Below are 15,692 nucleotides of genomic sequence, written 5' to 3'. Positions count from 1 at the left end.
CCACCCTATTCTTATTTCCACCTTGTCCCCATTTTCACCCTGTCCCCATCCCCACCCCGAGGCCACCCTTTGTGCCCGGTGCTAACAGGCGGCCCGTCCCGGTTGCCGGTCCCGGCACCACCAGATGCTGCTGCTCCGTGTCACACCATCATGTCGCTATCGGAGTGTAACGGGGAGAGCAGTCGGTGCCTTTGTTTCTCCTGCTCTCCGCACAGCTGTCACTTCCAGTGATCAGTAGAAAAATCATCACCCCACCAGATCATACATATGGAACGGTGTCTGTGCGGAATATTTATTGTAACATGTGTCGGGGCCGCGCCGGTCACGAGCCCCGGGCTTGGCTCGCACCGTGCCAGCTCCGGAAGGATGCTCCGGTCCCCCAGGCTCTGCTTGCTGGGGAGGAGTGTGTGTCCCCACAGCGGTGTCCCTTCATGGCTGGGGGGACTCAGGGCTAATTGTACTTGGTGGCCTCGGGCTGTGCAGCATCCTCTGCCTTGTGGGGGACTGGGAAAGCCCTCCCTCTCCCAGCCTTTCCCCAGCCTTGTTCCCAAAGGATGCCCCCAAGCTGGGGGGGGGGACAGCTGAGATGTGGGGGTGTGCAGAGCCGCAGCTGGTGAAGCTGCAGAGAAGCAGAAGCCCAGGGGCTGCCCCTTCCTGGGGTCACCTATGGGTTGACCTTCAGGGTCTCCAAGAGCAGTAGGTGAGGACGCTTTGGAGCCTTGGCCCCATCAGTGTCTCTGGGAGCTCTCTCCCGTCTCTAGAGCTGTCAGCTCGGCACCTTTCATGTGTGATGGGTAAACAGCGTGGCGCGCCTGCCGGGGAAGGCTGTTGGATCCCTGCTGGTGCTAAAGCGGCGTCTGGCAGGGACGGGGAACGTGCCGTTGCCTGCGCGAGGCACGGCGGACGTGACGCCCCGCTGGGGCTCCGTGCGGCTTTCCTGATGGAGAGCAGAGACCAAGCTGTCCTGGAGTCAGGGTAAAGCCGTGCTGATGGTGTTTCCTGAAGGTGTGCCACTCCCATCACCTCCCATCACCAAAACCCAGTTCCCACATCCCCATTCCCATGCGCCGGTAGCTGATGGGGACACAAAGCCCCCCGTGCCCCCTCGCTGTGCGTTTTCCCTCTCTGGGGTGGACAGATGCCGGGCGGGCAGGACGGGGTCGCCGGGTCCCCCCAGCACATGGCTGGGGGAAGGTGTTGCCAGCGCCTTTTGGCACCCGCTGCCACACGAGCGCGCTCCTCTGACAGCTTTATCAAGCCTCCAGACTTCCCAATTCCATTGTTCCTGACATCTGTTTCGGTAAGTGATTAATTGCAATTAGTGAACGGTTTGAAAGCCTGTGGAAGAATATTCAGCAGAAAACTCGTCAAGATTAATGAGTGGTGGCAGTTGTCAGAAGGGCTGCTGCCTCGCCGGGATGTGGCGGTGGCAGGGAGGTGCGGGAGGCTGGGTGAGCGGGGTGCCCCCCTCCCCGTGCCCGTGTCCCCCCCACCGTGTCCCCCCCTCCCGGAGAATAACACAGGCTGATTTTTCATCCGAACGCATGAATTATCCACTAATGCGCTATTAATAAAGCGCTGTGGAGTTTCACTGAGATTAGGTCCTAAATCATGCAGAATGAATTTTAATCAGTCCGAAAGACACCGGTGCTAGCCACTCCCGGGGACCTGCGGGAAACCAGCCTGGATCAAGCCGGGATCTGCTGCCAGAGACGCCTGCACCTTTGCCCCTGTGCCGTGCCGTGCCACGTGTGTGTGGCAGCAGAGCCAGGCACCTTTGTGGGCTGCCTGCAGGGCAGGGGGGTGCAGGGTATGAGCTCTGTGGGCACGGTTGCCTCTCCAAATCCTGCTGGATCCTTGCCAACAGGCACATGGGAATGGCAGCCTGTGTGGTGGCACCCGGCTGTGTTGCCCAGGGTGGTGCCAGGAGGGAGCAGGGATCTTCTGCACTGCTGCCTCATGCCCAGATTCCCAAAGGAGCCCTGACTTGGGGGTGTCAGATCTCTGCAATGTGACTTTGCTCTTGGCCTGATTGTGCCTCCATCTCTTTGGAAGGGACTACCCTGAGACGCTGGGGGCTTGTGGGGGTGCTGAGCCTGGGGAGATGACGCACCCACAGCCCCAGGGTGAGGGAGGGTGCGACATCTGCTCCTGCAAATTGTTTGCCTGGCCGAGGTCAGGGCGGCTCGACAGCCCCGGGTCTTGCGAGCAGATGGCTCCGGCATGTTCCCGGCCGGCCGGGCTCCGCTGTGCCGCACCCATGAAATTCCCCATTAACTGGCTGTGACCGGCGGGCGGGGGGAGGAACCATCCTTCACTCCTCTGAGCTCATCCTGGGAGCTCACATGGGCTGCGCGTGTCCCCAAGGGCATCAGGGACTTGTCGCCTCTGCTGGGGAGGGGCATGTCCCACATGCTTTGCATGGCCTTGCTAATCCAGGGGGGCTGTGGAGCAGCCAGGGCTCATCGCCCGGGTGCAAGGGGTGCACCCACGTACTGGTGGGGAGGGAGTCCCTATCCCCATCCTCGCCTGCCAGGCTGTCCCTGTCCCGTCCCTTTGATTTATTGCTCTTTTGGCGGAGGGCAGGGGTGGCAGGGGTCGGCAGGGGCTGGCAGGGGTCGGGAGGTCCCGCAGTCGGCCGCCCTTTGTTGGTGTCCGGCACAATGACCCGGCGCAGGCTGTTTGCTCGGCGTGGTGGGTAATTACCGTGCTGGGGAGGATGAGGAGGTCAGGGCCGATGGAGCTGCTGTGACCCACCGCCGTCGAGGCCCTGTGTGGCAGCGGCTTGTCCTTCCCCTGTCACCATCTGCTCGGAGGCGGCCGCTCGGAGTGGCGGGGCTGCGGCGCTCAGACGGACGGACAGATGGTGGTGGGTTTGAAGAGGTAGAGTGTGTACTTTGTTCTGGAGATCTTGGAGGGAAAAAAAAATTAGAAGGAGAAAAAGACAGGGAGAGGAGAAGGAGGAGATGTCCTCCTGTGTCCCCACCGCCTGCTACCGTGCCACACGTTGTAGTGGGAACTGTCACTGCGCTAGGGGCAGGGATGCGGGTGCTGGCACCACAGCATGCTGAGGTTGGAATGACAGGGAGATGGGATGGGTCCCTGTGTGGTCACTGCCCAACATGAGGATCCCCTGTGCCACCATCCCCATGGGACATGGGGGTCCCTGCAGTGCTGCCAGGGATGCCTTTATCCCTGCTGCGCCTCTCCAGGGCCTGACCCGGGCGTGCTGCCCGCCGGCACTGCACGTACATGCCTACCAGCAGTGCCAGCCGGGCCGGGGCTGATGCAAGCAGCATTCCTGGGCAAGCCCGGCCGCTTCCCAACCGGCTGGGGCGGCCGGACCAGGGGGCAGGTGCGGGCGTGGGGTCCCTGCAGCGGTGCTGCGGACGCCGGGCGCAGGCAGGGCGACGCGGCGTCTCCCCGGGGCGCTCCTGACCCGCCGGACCCGCTCGGGGAGCGGTGGCGTGGGTTGGCGGCTTTGGCTCTGGTGCAAGAGGTGGGGCCAGCCGCCCCTGCCGCCCCTGCCGCCCCGCCGCCGCCTTTTCCAGCGGCGCCTGCCCTCCGTGTCCCGGCATCGCCTCCGTGCAGCGGGCCGCGCTCGACGCCCATGCAACGGTGCCGTGGCGGTGCCTGCCCGGCGCCCGCGGGCAGGGCGGGGGTGCTGGCACTGTGTCCCAGCACCCGGGTGGCTTTGCCTGAGCGCATCAGTGTTGTGCCATAGTGGGGGGAGTCAAAGGGGTTTGTGGCGAGCAGGTGGGGCTCGAGTGGTGCATGGGCCAACATCTTGGTGTGGGGATGTGAGTGGGCTCCTTAAGGAAGGATTCCCAGGGAAGTCAGAGGCTCTGGGTTTGGGACCCTGCCCGCTGCCTGCCACCGTTGCAATTCTGGCTTTGCTGCCTTTTAATTACACCCCGCGCCAGGCCTGGCCCCGCGTTACACTTCATTACGCGATTGCGATCGGGGCCGCTCCTCCCTCCTGGCCGACTCCGGTGGATAATTAGGTGTGTTTTCTCCTGCGTGCAGACAGACATTTAATACAGCTTTAATCACCTGCTCCAGCGGCTCCCACCCACCGCCCTGTGCCCGCTGCTGCCGCTGCTGCTGCCCACAGACCGCCCAGCTGGGTAATGACAGGCTGAGGGTTTATGGTGGAAACGCCCGCTGCGAACGCCCGCTAATAACACCCGGTGCAAATACCCGGTGCAGGTGCCCAGTAAAAACAAACACCCCATGCAAATGCCCAGTGAACACTCCCGCTGTAAATGCCTGGTGCAAATGCCTGGTGGAAATTACTGAATCATGGAATCACAGAACGGTTTGGATTGGAAGGGACCTTAAAGATTATCTCCTTCCTACCCTCCCACCACTGGCACGGATACCTTCCACTAGACTAGGTTGCTCCGTCCGACCTGGCCTTGAACACTTCCAGGGATGGGGAATGCCCAGTGCAAATGCCTGGTGGACATACCTGGTGCAAATGCCCCATGAGATCATCTTGTTCAAATGATCAGTGTAAATGCCCCATGCCAATGCCTGGTGCAGATGCCTGGTGCAAACCCCCTGTGCAAAGGCCCAGTGAATGTTCCTGGCTCAAATGCCTCATGCCAACGCCTGGTGAAGATCCCTAGTGCAAATGCTCCATGAACATGCCTGGTGCAAACACCCTGTGCCAATGCCTGGCGAGCACCCCTAGAGCAAGTGCCCCATTCCAATGCCCGATGACCATCCCTGGTTCGAATGCCCGGTGCAGACATCACCCAGGCTGGGATGCAGCGTGTCCCAAGGACTCGTGGCGCTGGCAGGCGGCGCTGCCCGGCTCCCGGCCGGCTTTGCCGGAGCAGGCGGCTGCCGGCTCCTCGCAGGTGTATGCACAGACTCTGCGGCGCCCGAGCTTCTGTGCGGCGGGCGCGTGCCAGCACACTGCTGTGCCTTGCGAAGGTAGCAGCCATCTGCACTGTGATAAAAAGCCCTGAGGATGATAAATAGACAAGTAGCACTTTTATTGGATTGCCGTTCCGAAGCAGCCACTTTGGGTTTGGCACGGCGCTAACGACAGACTCGCTGCACGCTGTGCCCGGCCGCCCTGGCCGGGGGAAAGGGGCAGCCCGGCGGCGATGCTGGCACAGGGGCAGGCACCACGGCTCAGCCCAGAGCACTCCTCACTGCCTCTTTACCCCTTGTTTTTTAGGGGTGACATGTCTGGATCCGTGTGACCCTGGAGCAGGGGATGTGGTGGATGGGAGGGCATCGTGGCCAGCACCGTGCCAAGGGGAGGAGCAGGGCCATCCAGCTGGCACAGGTCGGCACGGCATGGCACGATGTCCCAGCTGCCGCGCTGGCCTCGCCATCACCTGTGCGAAGCAGCTTGTTTGTCAATAATGGAGCAGAGAAAATTGCAGCCGAAATGCCTCTCGGCGCTGCTTTGTGTTGCCTTAATGCGTCCACCCTGGAGGTGCCGGCTCAGCGGCAGCACAAAGGCTGCTGGGAGGGGAGGGGAGGGGAGGGGAGGAAGGGATGAGGGGGCTCGGCAAGACTCCAGGGGGGAAATTTGTTCCCCACTGCCCTGCACAGACCCCCAGTGCTGGGGTGAAGTGGCAGAAATAGACTGACCCATGTGGTTGTCACTGTCATGCGCCCACAGCTTGGCCATGCGCGATGCCAGGGATGTCAACCCAGTGGGATGGGTACCAGAGAGATGTGCATTTTGGGGATAGGTCTGGGTGGGACAGCATTGCCCAGTGCCTGCCTAAAACTCCTGCCACTTTGAGCAGGAAGCAGGGTCATACCAAGCATCCCCATCTCGCCATGCTGGGACATCGCTCCAGCACTGGGGACGTGTTTCCCTGTGAATTCAATGTGAGTCATGGCTGCATTCACCATCCCACCCCTACCTGTCCCACCGGAGCCCTGACACAAGGATGATGCTGGATTTTGGGGTGGCGTGGGAAAAGGAGTGACCCCCCTGCTTGCTAGTTTGGGTTGGGAGACACTGGAATGGTTGTAAGCATCCTTGTCCCTGTGTGTGTCCCCCTGCGGTGGCAGCTTCTGCTGTGGGACAGGACAAATTGGGGACACTGTTTCAGGGGTGCTACAGGACAGGACATGTTGGGGACCCTGTTTCAGGGGTGCTGTTGGGCAGAGTGGGTTGGGGACATTTTTTCATTTTTTTCAGAGGTGCTATGGGACAGGACAGATTGAGGACACCAGTTCAGGGGTGCTGCAGGTGACACCATTTCAAGGTGTAGTCCTCATGGTGCAGGAGGGACAAGGGGAGGCTGGGTTGGCAGTGCAGGGACTTGGAGTGCTGGAGGGTGACTGTCCCCACACCCTGCCAGCCCCCCACCTGCGGTCCAGGGGCCGTGTGCAGCTGCCTGCCCGGGCGTGCATCCCAGGAATTTGGGAGCGCGGGGGGGCTGGCTGCCTCCCTGCCCTCTGACCCCCTGGATGATACAAGCCCTCTTCTGTTTCTCCTCAGCCTGCCGGCGGGGTCAGGCTGACGGCTGGCGCTGGCTCCCTCACTGCGATAAACCAGCTCGTCTGTCACGACACAATAGATCCATCAGGCTACTGGCACGGCTTGGGGGGGCATGGCCCTGGGGCTGGGTGGGTGCTGGGGTACCCCTCCGAGCCCCCTCAGCCATGCTGGGGCTCCCCTGGCGTGCACAGGGTCTCATCAGGGGGGTAGGGACAGGGACAGGACCCAGGTGTCCTGGCTGATACCCCGTGCCAGCCCCTGCTCTGCCGCAGGGAGATATGGCTCCATGTCTTGGCTCCATGCCATGCCCGCTGCCCTTGCTCTTCCTAACCATCCAAAAATACATTGGGAGGCCCCAGCACGAGGTGCTCCTCATCCAGAGGACATTCCTGAGGGAATTGCTCACCTCCATCCTCCTCTTTCCCACTGCCCTCGCTCCTCCTTGCCATCCGAAAATACATCTGGAGGCCCAAGCATGGGGGTGCCCCACAGCCACGGGACGCTCCCAAGGGAGTCTCACACCTCCATCCTCTCCGTTTTCCCAGTTTCCTCCTGACTTCAGGGTCTTTTTAACCAATTTTGCATCACCTACGCAGTAATTTCTGGGAGCTTAATGTCCGGGGTGATGACAGATGTGGGCTGTGTGCTGCATCCCCCTGCACCACCACCCCCTGGGATGGGTGCAGGAGCCCCCCAGGACCCCTCAGCCCCAACTGGGCGGTTATTGAGAACTCAAAAAGCATCTCCAATTAGGAGCAGCGGTGCCGCAGAGCGGCGGCGAGGCACTGGGGCTGTCACTGTGCCGCCTTAATTAGCAGCGCCGGGGCAGGGGTCAGCACAGCTCGGCAGTCTTGACAAGGCTGCTATCAAGTGCAAGGAGGGAGGAGGAGGGAAGGGAGGGAAAAGCAAAGCTCTCCAACTCAGGACCAGGCTGGGCGGTGGGGAGGGGGAGGATGAGCGCGCCGGAGCCACGCAGGCAGAGTTAAAAGGGAATAAAATGGTTGCTGTCACCCGCCGGCGGCTCAGTGCCGGGGCTGTGCATCCCACTGCTGGGGGGTGTGACCGGTCCTGGGCCCCCTCGGCAGCCTGAGCGTCAGTGTGGGGAGGGGGCCACGGGACCCCCACCATGCTGGAGATGAAGAGCTGGTCGTCTTTGCTGCAGAGCCTCAGTAAGTGATGGGGGCGGCGAGGCTGGGGGCTGTGGGGACACCCCCTCCTGACTGTGGGGACACTCCACCGTGGTGTCCCTGCAAGCCGCCCCCTCCCCAGACCCACCGTGCAAGGGGAAGTGGGTGGGTGGCATGGCCGGGGCGAGGGTCCCGCACCCCCGACCCCGCGTGCCGCCCCGTCCCCTTCCCGGCGTCCCCCTCCGCGGGGTCAGCGCCGGGCCGCGGCCAGGCTTAACCTCTGCCCTTACCCTCCCGACCTCGAGCCCTGTTAAAAAGGGTTTAAATGCAAAGTTATTTGATAGCTAATCCCAACTATCCTGGGGGCAGCCCTGGGCTTTGGCGCTGGGAATCGCCCCGAGCCAGGACCCTCTGGCGGCACTGCCGGCGCAGACGTGGTTTCACCGGGGCTGGAGGTCAGGCAAACGCAACGATTAAAGTCCGGCGGGTGAAAAGAGCTTAAACAAATCCCAAATCCCTCAGATGCCAGATGAGGCTGTTTGAAATTTGCTCGGGAGCTGCCTTGGAGAGGGGGAGAGACGCTGAAACCAGCAGGAGCACTGGGAAGGCCCAAACCAGCAGGAGTACTGAGAAGGCTGGAGCTGTGTGGGTGCTGGGAGGGCTTGGGCATGGGCAGGAGGCTCAGTCAGTGTTGTGGGGGCCAGGTCAGTGTTGGGGGACCCTGTGTGTTTTCCTGCCCTACACTCTTTTGCTGCTGGGCTAGGAGGGACCAGCATCAGGGAACTCCCCATTTCACCATCATCTCCCCATTTTAGCCCACATCTGTCCTCCCAAATGCCAGTTGTGGGGTGCCAAGGGGAGACATGGGTGGATGTCCCCACTGCCGAGCGGTCACTCCCCTAAACTGCTTACTTGGGTGCAAAAGATCCTGATTTTTCCCCTTCCGGGCATCGTGCCTTGGAGATGCCCTCAGGGCCATGCCATGGCTGTGTCACTGAGCAGGTCATGAGTCCTTGGCTTGTCGTGTCCCCTTGCTTTCCCCAAGGGATGTATCCAACATGGCTGGCTGACAGGTATGGGGGTGCCAGGCTGCAACATCATCCCCAGGGCCAGCAGGATGGGGACAAAACTGTCCTCAGGTAGCCAGATCCTGCCATCCCATTGTGATGTCATGAGGGAAACTGAGGCAGGCGCAGGAAACGGGAGGTGCAGGTGTGGTGGGACCTCAGCGTAGGGGCTGTGGGTGGGAGGCAACCAGATGCTGAGGACAGGAGGAACAGAGGGACAATTCCTGGTGACAGCTCTTTGGCCTGGAGCTGGGGTGCTTGGACAGGCTCTGTCCCCTCAATCCTTAGCTGTCCCTTTTGGCAATGATCCCCAGAGAACTAGTTGGGCCAGCTGAACCCCAGCCTAGGGACAGAGGTCACAGATGCAGACCCACAGGCCTCCCTTAATTGGGGAGGATGGACAGGCTGTGGGAAGGGCTGGGGACCTGCTGTGCTCCCTCTCCAGCAGTCACGGGGTGCCCTGTGCTCCCCTGCCAGCCTCTCCCACATGTGTGCACATGTGTACACACACCATTGTCACCTTCCAGGCTCCATCATCATGCAGGTCCCATTGTCATGCACCCTCCTTCACACCCGCTTGTGATCATCGGTGACAACTCCAATTTAGGCAGATGGTGGCAGGGTGGGCCCATCACCAGGGCACCCGTCCCCCCAGCCACTGCCTCCCCAGCTCCATCACATCCCCGTCCACCAAGGGTTAACCCTGCCGAGGCAGGATGCCTGCGAGCCCTCGTGCCAGTTCAGAAATGAATGTTGCCTTTAATATACCATCCTTCAATCCTTATCTCTCCTAATTTATTGGACATAACTGGTTGCACTGATGGATTCGTGGCTTAGACCTTGGCTTCTAAATTTCAGCATTAATAATCTGCCCCTTCATTCTGCTCTCCAGATGTCTTTCATTTATCTGCTTATTCAGTAGGGGTGCAACCTCGCGTCCTCCGTGCCAGTGCTAATGTGGCCCGGTGACAATAAATTTGGACTTGTAATAACATGGCCAGATGAATGAATTGACCTCTTGGTGACTGTCACTCCCAGCCTCCCCCCTCGTTAGGTACCAGTGGGGACGAGGGGGGCCCCTAATAACGGATGCTGCTGTCAGCCCTCTCCTCCCCACCTCTTCTTTTTTTTCCAAAGGGGAAATATGTAGGGAAGTGTAGATGAGGGAATTGCTTAATCTTTAATCAGCTTTGGAGCAGGGCGAGAGCAGCCATCCCCATCCCCAGGGAAATCCTAATAATGGGGAGCTCTAATACGGCCCCCCCAGGGGTTGTGACCCCTCGCCCAGGTGGGGACGCGCCGGTGACGCCAGGATGAACCTGAACCGGGCAGGTTGTACACCTGAGAGCGTGCGGAGGAATGTGTTTGCTTAATTAATTGGCGACGGGAGCGCGCCGGGGGTGTAAATCTAACGTGGGCCTTGGCAGCCTGCAGTGCCGCGCACGCAAGACTAGACTTTAAATAAGGGTGCAATTATTGTTTGAATAATTGACGAACAACGGGCGCGCATCGGCGCTCAGCCTAATGGGCTTTGATCGCTCGCCAGGGCCGCCCGGCGCGCCAGCATCCCGCCGCTGAGGGATGTGAGGGGTCCAGCGAGGGGTGCCGGTGGGTCAGCGGGGGAAATTGGGGTGCTGCTCCCCTCTGGGTGGGTTTTGTGCAGGTGTGGAAAGTGGGGTGTTACTCCCTCCCCAGCTGACCCTGTGGCGCCACAGAGGGGCTTTGCTTTGCCCCTCCATGGCGCCGCGCGGGGCTGACCGGGGAGGAGGAAGAGGACCCTGCACGTAGCAATTGATTTAAATCATTTTAGAGAGGACCTATGGAAAATAAAAAGCCTTTAATCACATTTGTATCCATTTCCAGCCTCGGTAAATCAATTTGGATTGAACTGGGTGCCACGGTTACAGCTGATTAGCGCGCGGCGGATGGGGTCAAATTAATGCTAGCTGGGTTCGCTTAATGGGGTCACCGTCGTGAGCATCCCTCCTCCAGGGTAGTGGTGTGGGCACGAACATTTCAGTTCTGTCCATACCATGGAGAGTTATTCCAGTGAGGAAGCACCAAGATGTGGGCTCAGTGCTGCTCTGTGCCTCAGTTTCCTCTTCCATCAGCAATAACCATCGCAGAGGAGCCAGTGAGCAGCATAAGAGGATATTTGGGGGATATTTGTGTTGACCCACCTTCCTCCTCCCGATCCCACTGCGCATCACCTGCGTGACGGAGCCACTCGTGTCCTCCTCGCTGCCCCACGGAGGAGCCATAAACAGGTCCCTGTGCCCTGGTGCTGGTTAATTTGTTTTCAATAGGTTCCAATCAATTAAGCGCGGTCCTGGCGAAGGGAAAAGTGGCCCCAGTAATTGGTGAAAATAAATCACTCGTCACGGCCCCGGTGGAGCCGCGGTGGTGGCTGGGAGCCTGGGCTGCATCCGTGTGGCACTGTGGGGATGGGAGCACTGGGGGTGGACCCTGCTTTGCCTGGCCAGGATTTATGTGGGGCCGGTGTGTGATCCGCTGGGAATGGCGTGCTTGGAAGCTCCCAGCTCGCTTCCTTCACATCTCCCTCCCTGCCCTGCCAGCTCCTTGCACGCGATGCCTGCCTGCACCCTGAGGTGAGGGCGATGCTTCCCTGCCCATCCCCACAGTGGGGAGCATCCCCCTGCATCCCTTCAGCCACCTCCCCCAGCCCTGCCCCAACCCGGGCTGTAATTACCGCACGCCGTGCTTTGATTGCTCCATTCCAATTAATTAAACCCGGCGGTGACCCAAATTATGATCCCTTGTCTTGTCAAGCGCTGTATTTTTAACCTTAACTGGCTGGGCTGTGTTTAGATTTCCAATCCGGGCAGAAATGTCACCCGGGGAGAGTGACTGGCGTTGAACCCAGCCTTCCCGTGACGAACCCCGTAATTAGAAACCCTCGTGTCCCCGAGACGGGTCTTTAAAGCTGTCAGAAGCCAAGATCCAGCCATTTGATACAAGACTATCATTAGCTGTGCCCAACCTATTAGCTGCAGGTAAATAACAGGCTGTACCGGAGCCGGGGAACAGGCGGGTTGGGGAATTGGATGGTTCTTAATTAGGAGAAGCGGCGCGAGGGATGCTTTCCCCTCTAATTGCCTTCGTTAGCAGCCTGGGTATGTGTCCCTTTGCTTGGATCCTCTTTCCTGGCGTGGTGATGGCTCCTGTGCCCCATCTTCCCATCATGGTGCCCATCCCACCTGCTATCCAGGTGATGGGATGGGCACTGTGAGGGAAGACGGGGACGTGAAGCCATTTACCAGGGATAGATAGGGATTGATGGTCTCTGGTCCAAGCAGAGGATAAATCTGGGCTTGCCGCCGCTTTCTGAGGGCTTGTCTGGGTGACATATTCGGTTGGTTTGAATGTCTGGTTGGAAAATCAATCACCGGGGCTGTTTCCGTCCCCCCTTTCGCGCTACGTTTTAATTTGCCAGGCTGCGGGGTCCGTACATCGAGGATCCATCTATATTTGTGTCAAGTGCCGGCGTCTTTGTCTCCCTGGCGCAGAATCATCCTTTCCAGCTTGGCACACTCTGCCCTGGGCACGGTGTTGGGGTGCAGATGGGCGCTGGCGGGGTCTCCAGCCCTCCTGGGGTTTTCCCTGTTGTGGAGCTGCCCCTTCACCAGATGGGGGATACAGGGTGCCTTGTGTGGGAAACTGAGGCATGGCACAGTGCGATGCAGTCTGGGCTCTGCTTATCCCACTGGATGAACGGGGATGCCATGCTCTGCCCCCCATAACAGCAGGAAGACCCCCACACCCACCGTATGGGGGGGTCAGGAGACACCCGGCAGTGCCGCAGCAGCAGTGCCGACCGCCTGGCCCTTGCTGGCCTGCCCCCGCCTGATCCCTCTCCTGCAGACGCTCTCCCTGACACCGGCTGACAAGAGCCATTTCCAAGATGGATTGATTCAATTTAGCACCGATTTTTTGCCGGGGCCGGTGACGTACGGCTCCCCAGCCGGCGCTGGGCGGCACGTGACTCCCCAGCGCCCGCCGTCATTAGAGCAGCTCAGCACCGGCTGCTGCAGCCTAATCAGCCCCGTGCGCGGCCGGCGCGGGAGGGGGTCACATCCTGCCCTGGCACGGCTCCAGGAGGCTGCACACCCACAGAATCCCTGCAGGATCCAGCCCTGAGGAGGCAGGGGAGGCAGGGGTACCCAGGGATGGTGGTAGTGGTACCTAGGGGTGGTACCAAGGGATGCTGGTGGTAGGACCCAGGGATGCTGACAGCAGTACCCAGGGATGCTGTTGGTGGTACTGAGGGATGCTGGTAGTGGAACACAGGGATGCTGGCTGTGATACCCAGGGATGCTGACAGCAGTACCCAGAGATGCTTGCAGTAATACCCAAGGGTGTTGACAGTGGTACCCGGGGATGTTGATAGCAGCACGCAGGGATGCTGGCAGTCATACCCAGGGGTGTTGGTGGTGGTACCCAGAGATGCTGGTGGTGATACCCAGAGGTGCCAGAGCTGCTGGTGAGGCTGCGTGGGGGTGATTTTGTTTGTTCCCTCATTTTCTGGGTTTTTCTCCAGGCTTGATGAGTATGTCTGGTTCTTTCTCGCTGTCTGTCTTCTCCTCTCTCCTTCCTTTCGAGGCAAATGGCTGACTGATTGCTTTTCATCTCCCGCTCTGAGGAGCTGTAAGAGCTACTTTATACAAACATCAATTACAGGCACGTAATAAATTAAGGCTCCCTTACACCGAACCCATTAGAGTCCACTCTCATATCAAAGCGCTCCCATCACACACGGATTGGGGTGGAGTGGGGGGGAGGAGGGAGAGGGAGGAAAATGTCTTATTAGCTGGCAGATTGTTAGCAGAACACTGATTTAATTGTATCCCTGCGCCTGAGCATGGGAGGGGGACGGGGGGTACAGAGGGGGGGCACCCGGGGCCTGCCAAAAAAGAAATGCCCGAGGATTGTTCCCTTCCCCGAGGTGCTGGGGGGCCACCTCCCTCCCAGGCTTGTCCCCGTGCCAGCGCCGGCTGCCAGCGCTTCTCCTGGTAACGGCTGAGGGGGGCCACGTTTTGGAGGTGCCCCCGCCCCAGCTGGCACAGTGCCAAGGAGCAAAGCCGGGGGTTAGGTGCCCTCCCTCCTCCTGCCCCCACCACCTTTGGGGTGCCACCTCCAGCCCCTTGGCTTGGGTGGGCGATGCTAAGGGGTGCTGGGGATGGGGGCAGCGTGGCAGCTGTGTGGCATCCCTGTGTGTCCAGGCCTTGTGGCGAGTCCTGCCATGGCATGGTGGGCATCAGGATACTGTGAACCCCAGGCTGCAACCACCCCTCAAGTGCCTCCATGGGTTTGAATGGTGCGTTGGGATGTGGAGGTGGAAAAATGGGGGTGATAGGGGGCAGGCGGGAGGCAGGGAGCAAACTTCCCTGTAGGACAAAGGCGGCTGCATCCGCCAGCAGCTCCCGCTGCCTCTGCCTGCGAATAAATAGCCTCCAGGCTGTCAGTCTGGCACTACCCCGGGGCTGGAGGCTCTTGGAGAGGAACGGAGCCCGGGAACAGCAGGCATGGCTGGAGCGCTGCCCGACGGGGCTGTGCAGGCGCTGGCACACCGCACCGGCGTGCTTCACCCGGCCAGGGCTTCCTCCCAGCCCAGCGTGGCCCACGGCCTCGCCATGCATCCCTCAGGATGGGCATGGCTCCTCAGGCACGGGCATGGCTCCCCAGGGAGCGAGGATCGGGGCTGTCCTGGGTGCATGGGGTTCCCTGTGCTGCGAGGACAGGTGGGTTTGACGGGGGTGCAAAGATGTGCGTGGTGTGGAGTCGTAGGGGTTGTACATGGGTGTGTGACACACATGTCAGTCCACTGAGGTTGTCCTTCTGCAGAGGTGCTGGTGATGCACGTGTTGTGCACACATATATGGACCGCTCTCTGCAGGAGGTGTATGTTGTGCACATGTGTTTGTGCACACACACACACATCTCCCTCTGCTGAGGGTGTACGTTGTGCACACATGTCTGTACACACACACACACACACGCATCCCATTTTGCTGAAGGTGTACATTGTGCACATGCATGTGCACACACACACATGCCCACACCATGTGCACGCCAAGCTCCCTGCTGCATGCTTCCATCCCAGGTGAACACACGTGTGTTCAGGTCTGTGCCCCTGCCTCTCCCCCTCCTGCACACCCGTGGGTGCAGGCAGGGGGTCCTACTAGCCCCCCTTCCTTCCAGGGCAGGTTTTATCTCCCAGTCTGCTCCCTGGTCTCCATTCTCTCACTGTTCCCTCGCTGCCCTCCGAGCCTGACATTTACATATTAATATTTTCCAGGGAGGCAATGCGTTGCGGTGCAAGTGTCTGCATTGTGGTTGCACATAATGTAAAGTGAGATAAAGCGCCCGGCTCCGCTATGAATAACTGCAAATGAAAACCCATGTGGCCATAAAAGCCTTCACATTTGCCCTGTCAGCATGTGGTACATCGGCTAAACAACTGATTTAGCTTTTCTTTTTTTTTTCCAAGGTTTATCGCCACTTACAGAGGACATGCTCTTTGTGTACTGCCTGTCGCTTTCTGCTCAGCTTCCTTGTCACTTCCCCTCGGCGTCCTCCCAGCCGGGCCCTGAAACGATGCTCTGCTCCTCTAAACCGCCCTGACAGCCCCTATTAGCTTCTGGCCGAGTACAGCTTGGCGCTGCTGGGGCTATTTATCTCGCCGGCACAGAGGGCTGTTATCTATCACCCTCGCTCCGTGCGGCCCCGCTCCTTCGCTTCTGCTGATGGTGGGGATTTGGGATGGGGTCCTGATGGGGTCTGGGGGGAGTGAGTGCTTATCCCTCCTCCCCAAGGGGCTGGATCCAGCCATCAGGCTTTGCTTTTGGCCACAGTGACTCCTCATCCTGGTGCTCCCAGGCTCTGACCCCTCCGTGCCAAGGGGATGCAGCCAAAACCACTTGGGATAACCCCGGGAATTATTCCTGCTCCTACTCGGCGCGGCCTGTGTCATCCCCACGGCGGTGGCCCCAGGCAGGGGTG

At 60.0% G+C, this 15,692-nt stretch overlaps 2 protein-coding genes across 5 annotated transcripts in view; one reads left to right on the top strand and one right to left on the bottom strand.

The window, feature by feature from the left end:
- The window catches only part of GSE1 (Gse1 coiled-coil protein), a 103,902-nt gene that overhangs the window by 50,159 nt on the left and 38,051 nt on the right, over positions 1–15,692 (top strand). The window lies entirely within an intron of this gene.
- Positions 2,813–8,707, bottom strand: LOC127479147 (cuticle collagen 2-like). Its single transcript, XM_051805763.1, has 2 exons — positions 8,501–8,707; positions 2,813–4,016 (listed from the first exon to the last, which is right to left on the bottom strand). Exon 2 carries the CDS (start codon positions 3,784–3,786, stop codon positions 3,190–3,192), a length of 597 nt encoding a protein of 198 aa, XP_051661723.1. The 5' UTR covers positions 3,787–4,016; positions 8,501–8,707; the 3' UTR covers positions 2,813–3,189.

The sequence above is a fragment of the Manacus candei genome, unplaced genomic scaffold (assembly GCF_025592945.1).
Source record: "Manacus candei isolate 608988 ecotype Guabito, Panama unplaced genomic scaffold, ASM2559294v1 h1tg000065l, whole genome shotgun sequence".
Lineage (NCBI taxonomy): Eukaryota > Metazoa > Chordata > Aves > Passeriformes > Pipridae > Manacus > Manacus candei.
This window is presented reverse-complemented; position numbering and strand designations above follow the sequence as displayed.